This window comes from Rhododendron vialii, chromosome 5a (assembly GCF_030253575.1).
Source record: "Rhododendron vialii isolate Sample 1 chromosome 5a, ASM3025357v1".
Lineage (NCBI taxonomy): Eukaryota > Viridiplantae > Streptophyta > Magnoliopsida > Ericales > Ericaceae > Rhododendron > Rhododendron vialii.
This window is the reverse complement of record NC_080561.1, coordinates 25,412,083-25,427,750: the sequence shown is the minus strand read 5'-3', so window position 1 is coordinate 25,427,750 and position 15,668 is coordinate 25,412,083. Positions and strand designations below refer to the sequence as shown.

The following is a 15,668-nucleotide window of genomic DNA, read 5'->3' as shown; positions in this document are numbered from 1 at the left end:
AAAAAAATACGGAAAAAGTTTTAGATAAAAATTTACAAAAACTCAAGCTAAGACCTTACGAGCGAGAAAATTCTTAAGTCTCAAGTCTTGACTATGATGTCAATACCTTAGGATTAATTTTGCATGTTAAGTTGACGGTGTTCTAGAAGGACCTAGTATTTATTTGGACAAATTTCAAAAAAACACCTGAATTTATACATCAATGTCTCATAAACTTTTTAGTGCCATTTCTCAGTTGGTAATATTTAAAATACTTGTCATAGCCAAGCGGTAGTCCTCTCTAGGAGAGGTATGTCTTGCTCTGCAAGTTTAAGTCTCTGATCTCCAATGGAGGCAGAGTTTGTTTAGATCTTTCTCTCTCTTTTTCCCTCTCACCTCCCATACCCTCCCCTTATCTCTATCTCGCCTGTTTCCCCTTTACCAACCCTATACCCCCCCTCTCTTTCTTCTATCTTTCTCTCTCTTTAACTATGTCAGACGATATTGCTTCTCCGGCAGATGATCTCTCACTCCGTTTCAAGTCTTTTTCGCTTACAAATGAGGAGTCTAAAGAACTCACCATCCTCGGTGAGGACATCAAACTGAGTGAGGCGGAATGTCGACTGAGTCTTATTGGTAAGGTGGTTACTACGAAAGCAGTAAACTTGAATGGTTTGAAGAACACTATGGCCCCATTATGGGGCAATCCGTCATGTTTTAAAGTTGTGGAAGTTGGGGACAATCTTTTCCAGTTTGTTTTTGGCAAAGAAGATGAAATCTTTCGAGTGTTAGCCGGCAAGCCTTGGTTTTTCAATAACAGTTTCTTGATTCTTTCTCGATGGGGTCCGGAGATGAAATTACAACAGTTGGTGTTTCAAAATTCGCCAATATGGGTTCAAATATGGGGTTTGCCCTTACAGTTTTACTCCCACGAGGTGGGAACAAAAATTGGGAATAGCATGGGAGAATTTCTTGACATCTCCATGCCTGGATCAGGTTGTAGAGAGGGGCGCCTCATGAAGATCCTCGTCAATATCAATATCACTACTCCTATTCGGAGGGGTATGAAATTAAAACTTGATGATGGAGACCCTTTTTGGGTGGAGTTCCGGTACGAAAAACTTCCCACTTTTTGTTGTTATTGTGGGTATCTCGGCCATGAACAGAGGAGTTGCATGCAACAAGCCAAGGATATGGAAAATGGAAAGTTTGTAGTAGAAACGCAGTACGGGAACTGGCTGAGAGTGTCTCCGAGCAAGTCTTCCGGCTGGCGTAAATACAGGGCCGGGGGAAACCGTTGGCGTCCGAGCTCACCGGCTAAATCTGGTAATGGCAGGTCCCCTTTTCGAGGCGCCAATCTTGGGGAAGATACTAATCAACATTCAAATTTGGAACGGGATTTGGAAGTTAGAGATTTGGAAATCCCGGGTTTTCAGGCACAGATTGGTGATACGGGCGAGAAGGACGCTTTCCAAGCGGGACACTCAAAACAGTCTTTTCCTTCCAAAACTAATTCCGCAGCTAATGGTAACCTCAAGCCTAGAGCACTTGGGCCTTCTCTTGAACAAGAAGGGGCTAATAGGCCTAAATTTTGTTTAGACCCAATTACTCTAACTCTGGTACCCATAGAGCCCACTATCCCTTTACCCCACAAGCCCAACCTCACCAATTCTCAAAAGGCCACTATTATCCCTTTAGACCCACATATTCCTACCAACACTAATACCCATATTAGCCCACCTGGTCCTCAGATTACCATCTCCACCGATACAAATTTTAACCCCCCCACCCGAACCACAAACATACCCACTCCCGACCCGAATCTCTTATGCCACTCAAATACCGCCCTACCCAAAAATCCCCAAATTGAAAACCCTACCCAGCTTTTTAGTTCACATGAATTCTCAGAGGGAGTCTTTAGCTCTGGACTGGCGCATTCTTCGCAGAAGAAAAGAGGAAGACCTGTTGGTAGTAAATCCAAGTCTGACAAAAGGCGGGGACAAATACATCAGAAAATCGGCTCTAAGTTGGTGAATGAGGTGAGCTCTTCCTCCGGCGCATCTGTTGGTGTTGGAAGCAAGAGGCCCAGCAGCGTGGGTGACAACCAAAGCTCGGCTTGTGATGTCGATGAATTATGTTCTCCTGCTAAGAAGCCTCGGCTTAGTAGGGGTAATTCAGAGGCAAGTCAGGATAGTGTTATGGACGAGGCACTTGCTACAGATACGGTGGAGGAAGCCAGCCGGAATTGGCCCCAAGGTGCCAAATGAAGCTACTATCGTGGAATTGTCGGGGTATTGGGAGGCCTCGGACATGCCATCAACTCAAAGCGTTGGTCAAATTCCACTCTCCTGATTTTGTTTTTCTTTCCGAAACTAAGAATAAACCAAAAAAATTAGATTCAGTTCGTAGAAGAATAAATATGAGTAATGGTTTCTGGATTGACCCAATCGGCCTCTCAGGAGGATTGGGTTTTTTTTGGAACGATTCTGTTGCTTTTGAAGTTTTTAAGTACTGTAATTTTTTTGTTGACTTTATGGTTAAAGACTTAGATTCTCATTCATCTTGGCATTTACTGAATGTGTACCTTAGTCCAGAAGAGCATGTTCGTTACCAACAGCTTCTTTACTTGTCTGATTACATTCGGGATCTTAATGCTGAAGTTGTTGTTTGGGGAGATTTCAATGATATTTTGTATCCGGAGGAAAAACGGGGAGGTTTACAGCGTAGTCGAGGAAGCTGTGGGCGTTTTCAAACTTTACTCAATAATTGTGGTTTGTTGGATTTGGGCTTTCGTGGCTATCCTTTTACTTGGCGTAACAACCGCAGTGGAACTGATTTCATTGAATCTCGTTTGGACAGAGCATTGGTTTCCTCTTCCTGGAGTACCCAACATCACCAGGCTGTGGTGGAACATCTTGAATGTGTGGGATCCGATCATAAGGCTTTGCTTCTTTGCACTATGCCTAACACCAGGCGATATGTTACCCCGTTTCGTTTCGACGCCCGGTGGTTTGAATATGACGATGTTAAGCAAATTGTGCAGACTCAGTGGGAAGATGACATTGTGGGGTCCCGGCTGTTCTGTATTAGCAAAAAATTAAGAAGTGCAGGTTGGCTCTGAAGTCCTGGAGGTCATCCCAAAATCTGAATTCTAGAAAGGAGATTGATGGCATTAAGGAGGATATTGGTAGACTGGAAGCACACGGGCGCGAATTTCACTTGAAGGAGATTGCAGGTTTGGAGGATAATTTGACCAAAGCATGGGAAAAGGAAGAATTGTATTGGAAGCAAAAGTCACATCAGAAGTGGCTTCAGTTTGGAGATCGTAACACTTCCTTTTTTCATGCAAGCACGGTGGCAAGACGTAGGCGTAATCACATTTCGGGGATTGAAAATTCAGCAGGGGTTTGGATTTCAGAGCAAAAGACAGTTCTAGCAGAGTTTCAAAGTTTCTTTGCTGGTCTGTTCAATTGTGAGGACAATCAACAAGATAATAGGGTTGTCCACCTTATCCCTAGGCGGGTCACGGCATCTATGAATAATTCTCTACTCAGAGTTTTTTCCACGGGAGAGATCAAAGCTGCCTTATTTGATATGCATCCCAACAAAGCGCCGGGATATGATGGAATGACTCCAGGTTTCTTTCAGAAGTACTGGGACATAGTGGGCTTGGATGTTTGCCGTGCTGTGCGGAGTTTTTTTCATGGTGGGAAGATGCTCGGAAGTTTGAATCGCACTAATATTGTATTAATTCCAAAGATTCCAACTCCCACTAAGGTTAGTCAGTTTCGGCCCATTAGTCTTTGTACCACAATTTACAAGGTCATTGCCAAAGTCTTGGCTAATCGTCTTCGTCAGTTTCTGCCCTCTATTATTTCGGAAAACCAAAGTGCTTTTGTAAGGGGTCGCCAGATAACAGATAATGTACTTATTGCGCATGAACTAACACACTACATTCGGCATAAAGGGTCTGGCACAAAAGGGGTGGCTGCATTTAAACTTGATATGGCCAAGGCATATGATCGAGTGGATTGGCGTTATCTTGAGCAGGTAATGAGGCAGCTAGGTTTCCACACCTTATGGATTGGATGGGTCATGGAATGCGTAAAAACGGTATCCTTCTCTATAACCGTGAATGGGGAAGCTGGGGAGTCTTTTCACCCTAGTAGAGGTATTCGCCAAGGCTGCCCTTTATCACCTTATTTATTTCTATTGTGTGGTGAGGGATTCACAGCGCTTTGCAATGATTATGTAAGTAAAAAGCTTCTCTATGGCTTTCGTATTAATCGTCATTGCCCGGTTGTTTCCCATTTATTATTTGCGGATGATTCTGTTGTGTATTGTCAAGCAACGGAACGAGATTGTGCTGCTCTATATAATATTTTGGAGTTGTATGAAGTTGCTTCTGGTCAGAAAGTTAACAAAGACAAGTCATCAGTTTTTTTCAGTCCAAACATCTCATCTGAAACTCGTCTTACATTAGCTAATCGTGTCGGGATCTCCATGGAAGCCAAAGAGGCTAAGTACTTAGGCCTCCCTGTCTTTCTTGGAAATTCCAAGCGTGAGCTTTTCTCATATGTGAAAGACCGTACGATTAAACGGTTACGATCATGGATAGATTCAAGGCCAAACTCAGCTGGTAGGGAAGTCTTAATCAAATCAGTTCTTTTGACAATTCCAAGCTATGCTATGTCCTGTTTCCGGTTGCCCAAACAGCTAATGAATCAAATTTCTGCCGAGATTGCAAAATTTTGGTGGGGTTCAAAAGAAGGGGAACGCAAAATTCACTGGATAAAATGGGATAAGCTGAGTCGGTGTAAAGGCAAAGGTGGACTGGGGTTTCGTGACTTGGAAGTTTTTAACAGGGCCTTGATAGCTAAACAAGGGTGGAAGTTGATTTCCGGTGAACCATCTCTCTTCAAACGAATTTTCAAGGGCAAATACTTTCCCAACACGACTTTTTTCAATGCAAATGTAAGCAGCCAGGCATCGTGGGCTTGGAGAAGCATTTGTTGGGCTAGAGAGTTACTCAATAAAGGTTGGAAGTGGCAGGTTTGTTCAGGAAAAGACATTCGAATTTGGGAAGACCCTTGGCTACCAAAACCACCAGTTTTCAAGGTCAGCCCGAGCTCGGTAAGAAGTAGCACCATAACTTATGTTTCTGATCTTATTGACAATTCCACAAAGACTTGGAAGATGTAGCTGATCAAAGAAAATTTCAATGAAGAAGAGGCAACTGTTATTCTTTCCTTGCCTATTAGTACCACGCAAAGAAGGGATCGCAAAGTTTGGCACTACTCCCCAAATGGTGTATTCACTGTAAAATCTGCTTATTGCTTGGAAAAAGAGAGCTTGATCAATGAGCTGGATAATCACGGAGCTCAAACTAGTTCTGCTAATGTGATGGCACTGATTTGGAAGAAGTTATGGGGCTTGCCTATCCACCCAAAGATCAAAATTTTTGCTTGGAAGTGTTTCAATGAAGCTCTAGCAACCAACTCAGCCCTAACCGCTAAGAAGGTACGTTCTGATCCAATTTGCTCACTGTGTGGAAATGCGGAGGAATCTATTTGTCATTTGTTGTTCCGATGTGATTTTGCTTCAAAAGTGTGGATTCTTTCACCTTTTCGTCTTAGACCTGAGGAGCTTGAAAACTGTAGACATATGTCTGACTGGTGGCATTGTATTTGCAATCGTATCCGTTTAGCTCATCTACCCTTTTCAACATTGGGTCTTGGCCTTTCATATTGCTGGTGGATCTGGAAAACTCGAAACGATTTGGTGTTTAATGGTACAAGTTGGCCTGTGGAGGCAGTTAACGGAAAGGCACAAGCCGATTTTTTTGAGTTTCTAGAGGCTAATGTCAAGCCTTCCCCTACTCAAGTGGCTTCTTCAAATCCTGAGACTTTGGTTTGGAAGAGACCTGAGGAAGGCATGATAAAAATTAATGTTGATGCAGCGGTATCAAAGGCAACGAGCACTATTGGCACAGGAGCAATTGCTCGGAATGCGAACGGCTCCATTTTGGGAATCTTTATTAAGTCATATGAAGGTCTCACCTCTCCACGGCTTGCGGAGGCTATGGCAATTAGAAATGGAATGAATTTGGGTGTTGCTCTGAATGTAGGACGTGTTCTTATTGAATCGGATGCGGAATCGATTGTCCGAAGCTGTTCCATGTCAAAAAATCCACCCTCTGATATTGCAGTTTTGGTACAAGATTGTTTAGCTTTGAAGGATTCGTTTCAGTTGTGTGATTTTAATTTTGTCAAACGTGATTGTAATAGGGCTGCACATGCTTGTGCAAAGAAAGCCCTTTCTTGTAGCTTGTCCGGTTTGTGGACAACTACCTTGCCCCTTTGGGGCTCCTCTCTTTCTGATGGTTAGGCGCTTTTCCGCCTTTCAGATTAATAAAATCTTCTCTCTTTTGTTAAAAAAAAAAATGTCTCATAAACACCTAAACTTTCTCTTATTTCAATGAAACATCTGAACTAGTCTGTCGTTACTAAATTGGGCACCCAGTGTCAATCTTCGTCCATTCACTAACAAATATTGCGCATGTGGCATGTTTAGATGCTAAGATGGCAAAATACAGTAAAGCTACAGTTCCCGACCGGGGAATCCCGACGCCCCGCCGGGCCCACTCCGGCCACCGGACGTCTGATCCGAGCCGTCCAAAAATTCTAAAAAAAAAATCCGAGTGGGCCTACGCGGGAATCAACGGCATCTGACTTGTTTAGGTGGCCGATCCAAACACTCCATTTTTTATGTGTATATATACACATAAAAAATGGAGTGTTTGGATCGGCCTCCGACTTGTACACATAAAAAATTGAGTGTTTGGATCGGCCACCTAAACAAGTCGGATGCCGTTGATTCCCGCGAAAGCCCACTCGGATTTGTTTTTTAGAATTTTTGGACGGCTCGGATCAGACGTCCGGTGGCCGGAGTGGGCCCGGCGGGGCGTCGGGATTCCGATAGGAAAAATGGGTCGGGAAGTGTAGACTTTCTGGGCAAAATACACTTTGAAATGGCATTTTTTGGGGCCAAAAGGGCCACATCCTTCCTTTCACACACACTCTCTTATATTCTTCCTTTCACCCAAACTACGACCTCTCAAACCGGTGTGTGGCAGTGGTTCTACGGTGGCAAAATTCAAATTCAATGGTGGATTTTGGGATTGAATTAAACCCTGTTGGTGGAAACTTGATGGCCATGGTAGCTTTAAACCCCATTCAGAGTTTCCTCATAACCTAGCAAATCATCCAAACTAAAAACTCGCAAACCCTAGAAACCTATTCTTTCTCCATTACCCAACAATTTTTCTCTCCAAATGCCTTTGGCCCACCGCTCAATTTCTTCTTCCTCCCTATTTTGGCCATCAACCCATCAGTTTCTCCAAATCCCCATTTATATCGATCCCAATTAAACCCATCAATTTCTCCAGAACTTTATTTCGGGTCTCCAATTGGTCTTGCTCTCACCTCCCTGTTCTCAAACCATGCGGCCATGCCCACCTCTACATCTCTCAAATTTCACCCATTGGCCATTGGGAATGTGAATTCATCAAAAAAACATAGTTAAAAATAATCCCCGGATGTGTATCTCGCCATCGTTTGGTTAATAAAAAAGACCCGGCAATTCTTTACCTCTGCCATCACCATTCATCTACTCTTCTCCCCGACTATTACTGTCCATCCATTTTTTTTTTTACCCAAATTGCAAAGTTGACGACGGTGGGTTTGAGCTGGTCTATTCAGGTCATCTCTACGATGGCAGAAACGTCACTGTTAAACCTCCAAAAGCCCCACCCCACATGATGGCAGGTTTGGGTTGATTTGCACCGCTGCTGATGAAACCTTACTCACCTTTATGGAGCTTACCCAAAAAATTATGGCCCATGGATTTAAGAGGTGTGGGAAGGTGAAAGAGGAAAGCGACATTATGGTGGTGGAACGATGGAGGGGGTAGTGAGAGGTGGTGGTGGGTGCTGATGCTGATGCTAGCTGATGATGATGGTAGAGAAGTGCGGGAAAAAAAGAGAAGACATGATGTTGATAAACGATTGCAGTCACATTTTTTGATGTGGCATTTGTTTTTCCTCTGAAAAAGCCAAAAAAAAAAAAATGTTATCTTAACATTCAGACATGCCACATGTGCAATTTCCATTAGCAAATAGACGAAAATTTACAACGAGTGCCCAATTTAATAATGACATATTAGTTCAGGTATTTCATTGAAATAAAAGAAAGTTCAGGCCTCGGGGTGCTTATAGGACATTGAGGTATAAGTTCAAGTGTTTTTTTAAAAAATTTCCTATTTACTTTTTGTTTCTTCTTGTAGTAAAAGTACTCCAATTTTTTTCCTTCCCATTGAAAAATATAAATATGTATTAAATCTCTCCTTACTAAAGTCAAGACGAACTTAATTATCTACATTCAGAATTTTCAATTTCCACATGCATATTGAAAATTAATTTCATCACTTGGAATTCTTACCTAAGAGAAATTAATTTGAGTACTCAATAATGATTTATTGTCCGTTGATGTTACACTACAACTACTCCTAATATTTTGTCCGCCACCATCTTGATGTCACAACCACTTTTTCCAAAAAACATACAATTTCTTTGTTTGTTTTCACATACGTATTTCAAACTTTCCTTTAATTTTTTTTCAAATGGGCCCCATCACGGCTTAGACTTAACTAGTACTTATTAGGGGATATATATATATATATATTTTATGCCGATTGCAAGTTGCATGGCCCCCACTATCGTCATGTATAACATCCCTTCCCAAAGTAATTATCGGCTTCTTGGCATCATCAAATTTTAAAACTTTATCCACATGACGACATATGAAAACATTATCACTAACATGGATACCTTAAACTAATTAGACATTTCACCATGGCCCGCTGCACTCTAAGTTGAGGGTTTCAAACAAACCCCCTGGGATAAATAAAATAAAATAAAATACATTAAACTTCGAAACTTTTTTATACACTATATATTTTAAATTTCTTTGATATTGTCGACACTAAAGTACTCGTACATAACCAAAGCACATGAAATTATTTAAATTTGTGAGTAAGAAGATAATATAGCTCAACAATTAAAACAAGATAATTTAGGCCCAGCAAATTTTCAACCTAAGTAAATGTGTTTATTTCACATAGAACTTTGTATACAAAAATTTACTTCACGTTTTTGTCTCCACTGAATGAAAATTCTGAAGTCGCTAGTGCATTTCACCCCTCAATAACAAACATATCACAACATACTTCCAACAGTTTCTACATGTACACCAATCGTACTCTCTCTCTCTCTCGTATTATTAGTCGAGATGCGCATAGTTGTCCCAAAAACTTTTTATCTTGAAATGATCCAAACACTCCATGTTATCAAGAAAATAGTGTTTACATACGTAAGCTTTCGAATAACTACATGCTCAAACCCAAGGGTAACTCCGGTTGACCGGTAATTTGCTTACCGCACAATTGATTAGAGTTCGATTTTTTGTGCCAGGCCGCAAGAAATTAAATTATTGTGAATTTTCCAGTGCCGGCATGGACAATGGCGACGAAAAGTACATTACTATGGGGTTAGGAGACCCCATGGGAAGGTTTTTTTTGCCACAAGTATGGTGAAATAATTTATGTCATTAACAATTGACCCCAACAAAATATTGAGCATCTCCAACCAAAGACGTAAAACTTAACACTTGAATCAACTCCAACCAAGATGTTAATTGCCTAGGTGTCAGTTGACATCTACTCTCTCGTGTCAAAATTGATATGAGATGTCAATTTTTTTCTTTAATTACTTTATGCTTTAGAGCTTACTAAAATAATGAATTTGACATATTGACTAGGGTAGACATTTTAAAGATGTCAAAATTTGATATGTTAAATTGCCACATAAATCTTTAAAAAAAAAAAATTCAAATCCCCAAATTTGAAGTCGAGGTTGAAGATGGTTCTAATTTGAAGTCAAGGTTGGAGATGGCTCCCTATCGTCACTCTCTTCTCTCATTTGTTCCTCACCCTCTATCTCTCTCACTAGTACTTGCTCTCTACCTCTTTTATCTTTCTCGCACCATTAATCGAGATGCAGGTAAGCATCCGAACACTCTAAGTGATTAGAATGACCCCATGCGCGCAATTGCCTGGAGTCGCCATTGGGTGAGGATAGATTAGATGAGATGGGAGTAAGTTGACTCAAAACACTCCTGACCATCGAACCAACAATAAAATACATGCTCATAACTTCTTGAAGTCCCCACCGAGTAGAGGGAGGATTAAATTGGTCATGTTTTCCCTCCCATATTCCTTTCCATGCATGACCACTGAGATTAGTTTTCTATCTTACCATAGAAATGAATATTATTAAAGTTCGAGACTATCTTTTCGGTATAATTTTGAATCATTGACGCTGTTCTGCACTTTTTTTTCCTACTTCGTATCCTTCCTTTTTTACGTAAGAGAGGTCATTCAGCCCAAAATAAGCGTGATTCAATAATCTTAGAGCATCTCCAACCTTGACCCATTTTAAGACTCAAATTTAAAAAATGGGGCAAAAATCACAAAAATCTCTCTCCAATCTTTGACCTAAACCCTTCCCCATTTTGGGTTTTAGCCATTTTTTTGCCCAAATCTAATACTCCCTCCGTCCCTTTTTTTGTGTCCAGTATTCCATTTTGGGCTGTCCCTTAATAAATGTCCATTTTGTAAAATTAGGGGGGTAAAAGTTGGTGTATTGTCTATTTTGTCCCTAAAAGTAGATTTTATTTTGAAAAGTTAGTGAGTAAAAGTGTAATGATGATGGGTAAGTAGAGAAAGTGGAGGAAAAAGTTGATGTGAAATGTGTAATGATGATGTTTTTTTAATAAGTTGGAGTTACGAAGCAGGACACTTAAAAAGGGACGGAGGGAGTACAACTTTTGCCTTGACCCATTTCTCCAATGGCTAGTTAGAGAGAGAGAGAAAGAGGGAGATGTGTAAAATTTGGGTTTGATGGTTGGAGAAATGTTTACCCAAAATGAGTTTTTATCCAAAATTTGACTCAAATTTGAGGAAAAATATGGGTGAAGGCCGGAGATGCTCTTACCAACCCATATATTTCAAGTTTTCAACGTTATAATTGAACAAGAAGTCGCAACTAAAATAGGTTTTCCTCTGAAGGAGTTGAATCTTCTATATATCTTCCTCAATGAAAAGTCTTACCTAATTTTCTCTTAAACCCAAAGAGATCAAATGTATGTAAGAGTCTTTTCTTGATATGGATGCTGCAACTTGTTGCTTTTGCTTTTCCAACGGGAAGAAGAAGACCACAAGGAGTAAGGGTATTTCCGGAAGAGCAGATCAGACCAAGAATAGAAGAGATTGGGAAAAGAGGGAGGAGATGCTATCGGATATGAGCACGTTTTCGGTGGAAGAACAAGAGAGAAGGTTGAAGGCGGCGGTGGAGGAGGAAGAGAAGGCGGTGAAGGAGGCTGAGAGGGTGGTCAAATGGGTCAAGCAAGAATCATTGAGGATGGATGTTTCCACTGTCGACAGAGTTCTAAGAGAAGATCAAGATCACTGAGCCATCTCGCATAACGAGGGGTCCACGTGTATCTATGTGCATACAAACTTTCATGCACAAATCCATACACATTTGTATTTGCATCTATCCAATGCATGTGGGTTCAACTCAATAATGAGGAGCACACGTGCATCACCACGTTCCAGACACATCTGTGTCTGAATCTACGAACATGAACCTTTCCACATCATAGTCCCTATTAAATTGTTAGCTTTCATGGCTTCTACAGAAAAGTGTGAAATGTATTTATTTTTTCCCGTCTTTTCTGCGTTTGGTGTTCTGCAAGTGTTCTTTTTCACAACCAGTGGATCCAAAATTTGAGCAAATCCAAATCCATGGGGAAGGCGTGATGAACTAGGTTTGATAACATGACAAATGTTTTTTTCAAAGAGGAGAGTAGTTTTTTTTGGGTAAATCTTTTCAAAGAGCAGAGTTCTTCATTCATGTGCTTAGTGAAGGGATCGATTCTAACCACGATAGAAACTTTGGGGTATTCTGCTTTCCCATGAGTCAGAATTAAGTGTTGGATGGTGGTGGAGCAATGAATCAAAGAGACTTCGTTCGCCGGTTTCGAGGGGACTCACTGTCCATCCAATTCGAGCACTACTCAGCCCCGGTAGGCATCCTTTACAGGCACTATATATATACAACACGAAGCCATGAAAAGAACCATGAAGGTAGAGAACACGATCAGTTAGATTGTCAAGTGTAGAATGGTTCCATTTATTCCTCCTACAAGTTAATCTATGTTTGATTCAGGTACATAAGTTGCGTTATGAAGAGAATACTCCTAGTACGGAGAGATTCAATACATACCACGTATTCAGGGGCTTGAGAAGTGTAGCCGAAGTATCGGTTGAAGTGTAGCCCTCTTATCTTGCTTTCAAAAAAAGAAAAGAAAAAGAGTGTTGTCTTCTATCACAGAATCCATAAAATTTTCAATTAAAACAAGTAGAAGACATGTCCAATACGCTTTTAAAAGTGTACGATGAGGGCTGGTATCCAAGACCACAGGCTGACTCCATAGAAAATGAACATGAACGTTCTCCTTAGATTCATCATGAACTAGTTGAATGTTGCATCTTGGACATCACTGACCTTACCAGACAGCCACTGCTCATCAATGGCATGAACGAGCAATGAAAATTGCTTATCAGTGATATATATTTGTGAACATGAACCCTAAAAATGAGCCAGGAATGCCAACCATCAGTGAAACTCTTGAAGAGCTGTAATACCGGGAGACACTTGTTGCCAATGGCCGGCACCACTAGATCCTTGTCCCAATGCCATGTCTTTTACCAAAGGGAGGAGGCAGCGTAGAACTAGGATGTACAGGAAAAGACTCCAGTTGCTGCAACCCAGAAAGGCTAATTACCTGTCAAATTGAACAAAACATTTGGATATGCAGTGGAGCATTTTCTAAGAAAATCAATGGACGTGTTTTGTGGACAACATTGAATATAAAGCATGTGTAGCTTCTTCTGTGAAGAGTACATAGCATGGTCTATTATAGGTATACTTTCTGTCATTCTGCCCAACACGATACTAGTTTTAGTATAACAATAGCAGTCAGACACCAGTCATTGAGATATTGCACCCACGGTTCTCTCAACAATTAGGTCTCTTGACAATGACAAGTATTCGGAGGTCGGATCAAAATAAAAAGACAAGTATTCAGAGGTCTGGTTGTCGGTGGTAGTTGAAAAAGTCTAAAGAAATATTAAGCAGGCCTCGTATATGATAAGAGAGGCAGCTTTGACATCAAGATACAGAGATCCAGAAGCAATTAATATTAACGAGGCCGCAGTTTAACATCGACTCAATGCTGCACAAACATGGAAGCACTTAAACCTGCATTGGTAAGAAGTGTGGGAAAATCAGACAATGACTTTTCCCTGAGCAATATCTGCAAACAAAAAAACTCTGAAATTACTGTCTAATGCACTGCACCATCAAACATGAGCAAAGCAACATCATTGTTTTTGTAGGGAATATTACACATCTACTTTAAGTACCAGAAACTCTGCTTAACGATAAGAAAATAAACCAAAGTTTCCACGTGCCTACACTCTACTTCATCCCCCAGTTTTTATTTTTATGAACATATCATACGATCAGATGCCAGGAATCAAAATGGGATCTTTGAAAAACCCTGCAATTCTCCCAGGTCCTGTACTGGCATGAAACAGTTTACAATATCAAGAGTAGCTAAAGAAGACTCAGTGAGCAATTGTTGAAATGTCAACTTAAGGGGATTTCTAAACTTGGTTCTGAAACTCAATCAGTGTACCTGTTCTCTGCATTCTTTTGTTTTACTCCAATGGCTGCATTTGCCTTCTTTTATCTCCTATTATTTTTTACTATTTCAAGTTTCTACAGTTCATATGCCAACATTTGATACACACACACACACTCAGGGGGAGAGAGAGAGTCTACCAGATAATGTAATATTTTATTAAAGCAATAAACGAGAATGTCCTTCAAGTACCATATATAGGTTTCGAGAAAGCAAGAAAAGAAGAGAAAGTGCATCAAACATTGGAACCTACAAAATGATTTTTCCCATAATTTGCTTCTACAAAATTACCCCCAAGCTAATTACCAAACTTGAAGCCTGAGAAAGGGTTAGGAACAAGAGGAAATAGACAAACTCTGATAACATCCTTCGTGATGGAAACTCTAAAATTTCAACCCAGAATGAATGGCCACCACCCCTCCAACAAGATTTTCATATTCAACCTTCTGAAATCCAGCATCCGCAATCATTGAAGCAAACATATCCTGCAATCGTCAACCATACAAATTATACATGGTTAGTGTAAGATTTGATACTCCATAATAATTGAGGAGAAAATATCAGTCTCTCACTGTTTCTGCAAATTATCAGTTAAGTAGTTGAAGTAATAATGGAGCCAGATTCTACCCGAGCATACCAGTGTATTTTCATAGTTCAGGCATTTTACACAGAAGGCAAACTTTCTTTAGGGTTTTAGACATAGCCACATAGGACCGTTATGTCCGCTTAATTAGATGCGCCTAAGCAAGCTCACCTAGGTCTGTCTAACACAGTGATGAGTGTACCAGGAGTGGTCAGAATATAGACTTGACATTCCACAACTTATAGATGAATCATTGCTCTCAATAGTACACTCAGGCTCTTGTACACAGGAAACAAAGCACAGCCCCACCAAACAAAACCGAGCCTTAACTCCCAACCAATTGGGGTCAATTACATGAATTTGCTTTCTCCATTGAGTTCTGTCAAGGCCATCTTGTTCCATGATAGCTAAGTTTCATAGTCAGATTCATTTCATAAGCAAGGATACTTATGGGTTTATCTCCAGTAAATATTAAGGGGTGAATCACATTTGGTACTGCGAGTCTAGGACGCAATACCCTTACATACCAGCTAATACATACAGTTTCAGCAAAAACCAACACACTAATGCTCAGCTCTGTTGAATCTAAGTTTTCATCTAGCCTTGAATACTTTGGGAACTACGAAGCACAGACACACCGAACTAGTTGCTAAATCTGTTGTACACGACATACTATGGAGTCAGGACCATTGAATTTTCTCAGTTCTTTTCAATTGGACACGCCTTGGACACTTCTCTGACACGCATGGTTTATAGAGATACAACGAGAGACCTGAACAGGTATGTTTTAGTTCGGTGATCTAGGAGGATTAAATAAAACCATTGAACCTTAGGAATCCACACTGAATAAAAATCCACTTCTAGGAGGAAAGTAAAGTCATCCACACCATTACTAAAGGAAAACCAATTCATTCCATTTCTTAAGTTAATTCAAAGTTCAAACAATATCTAGGCTCCGTTTGTTTGGGCGTAAAATATTTTTCGGTAAAATGTTTTACCTATTTTTCGGTGTTTGGTTGTGTAAAAAGTGAAGAAAACATTTTACATGTAAAACATTTTCCGGAATTTATTTTCAGAAATTAACCCGCTGCCTTCTACTACAATTCTCACTGCTTAGTTTCCTCGATCGTTAGTCCTGACCTACCTTCAATACCAATATTCTCAGATATCTCCCACCTTTTAAGCCTCCCCTCTCTCTCTCTCTCTACACTATTTTGTCG

The 15,668-nt window shown here is 40.5% G+C and overlaps 1 protein-coding gene and 1 pseudogene across 1 annotated transcript; one reads left to right on the top strand and one right to left on the bottom strand.

The window, feature by feature from the left end:
* Nucleotides 1-11,100: 11,100 nt before the first annotated feature.
* LOC131325847 (uncharacterized) lies at nt 11,101-11,902 on the top strand. Its single transcript, XM_058358321.1, has one exon. The coding sequence runs from the start codon at nt 11,261-11,263 to the stop codon at nt 11,564-11,566; it is 306 nt and encodes a 101-aa protein (XP_058214304.1). The 5' UTR covers nt 11,101-11,260; the 3' UTR covers nt 11,567-11,902.
* A 371-nt stretch (nt 11,903-12,273) lies between these two features.
* Nucleotides 12,274-15,668, bottom strand: part of LOC131325845 (2-methoxy-6-polyprenyl-1,4-benzoquinol methylase, mitochondrial-like) — a 112,522-nt pseudogene continuing 109,127 nt past the window's right edge.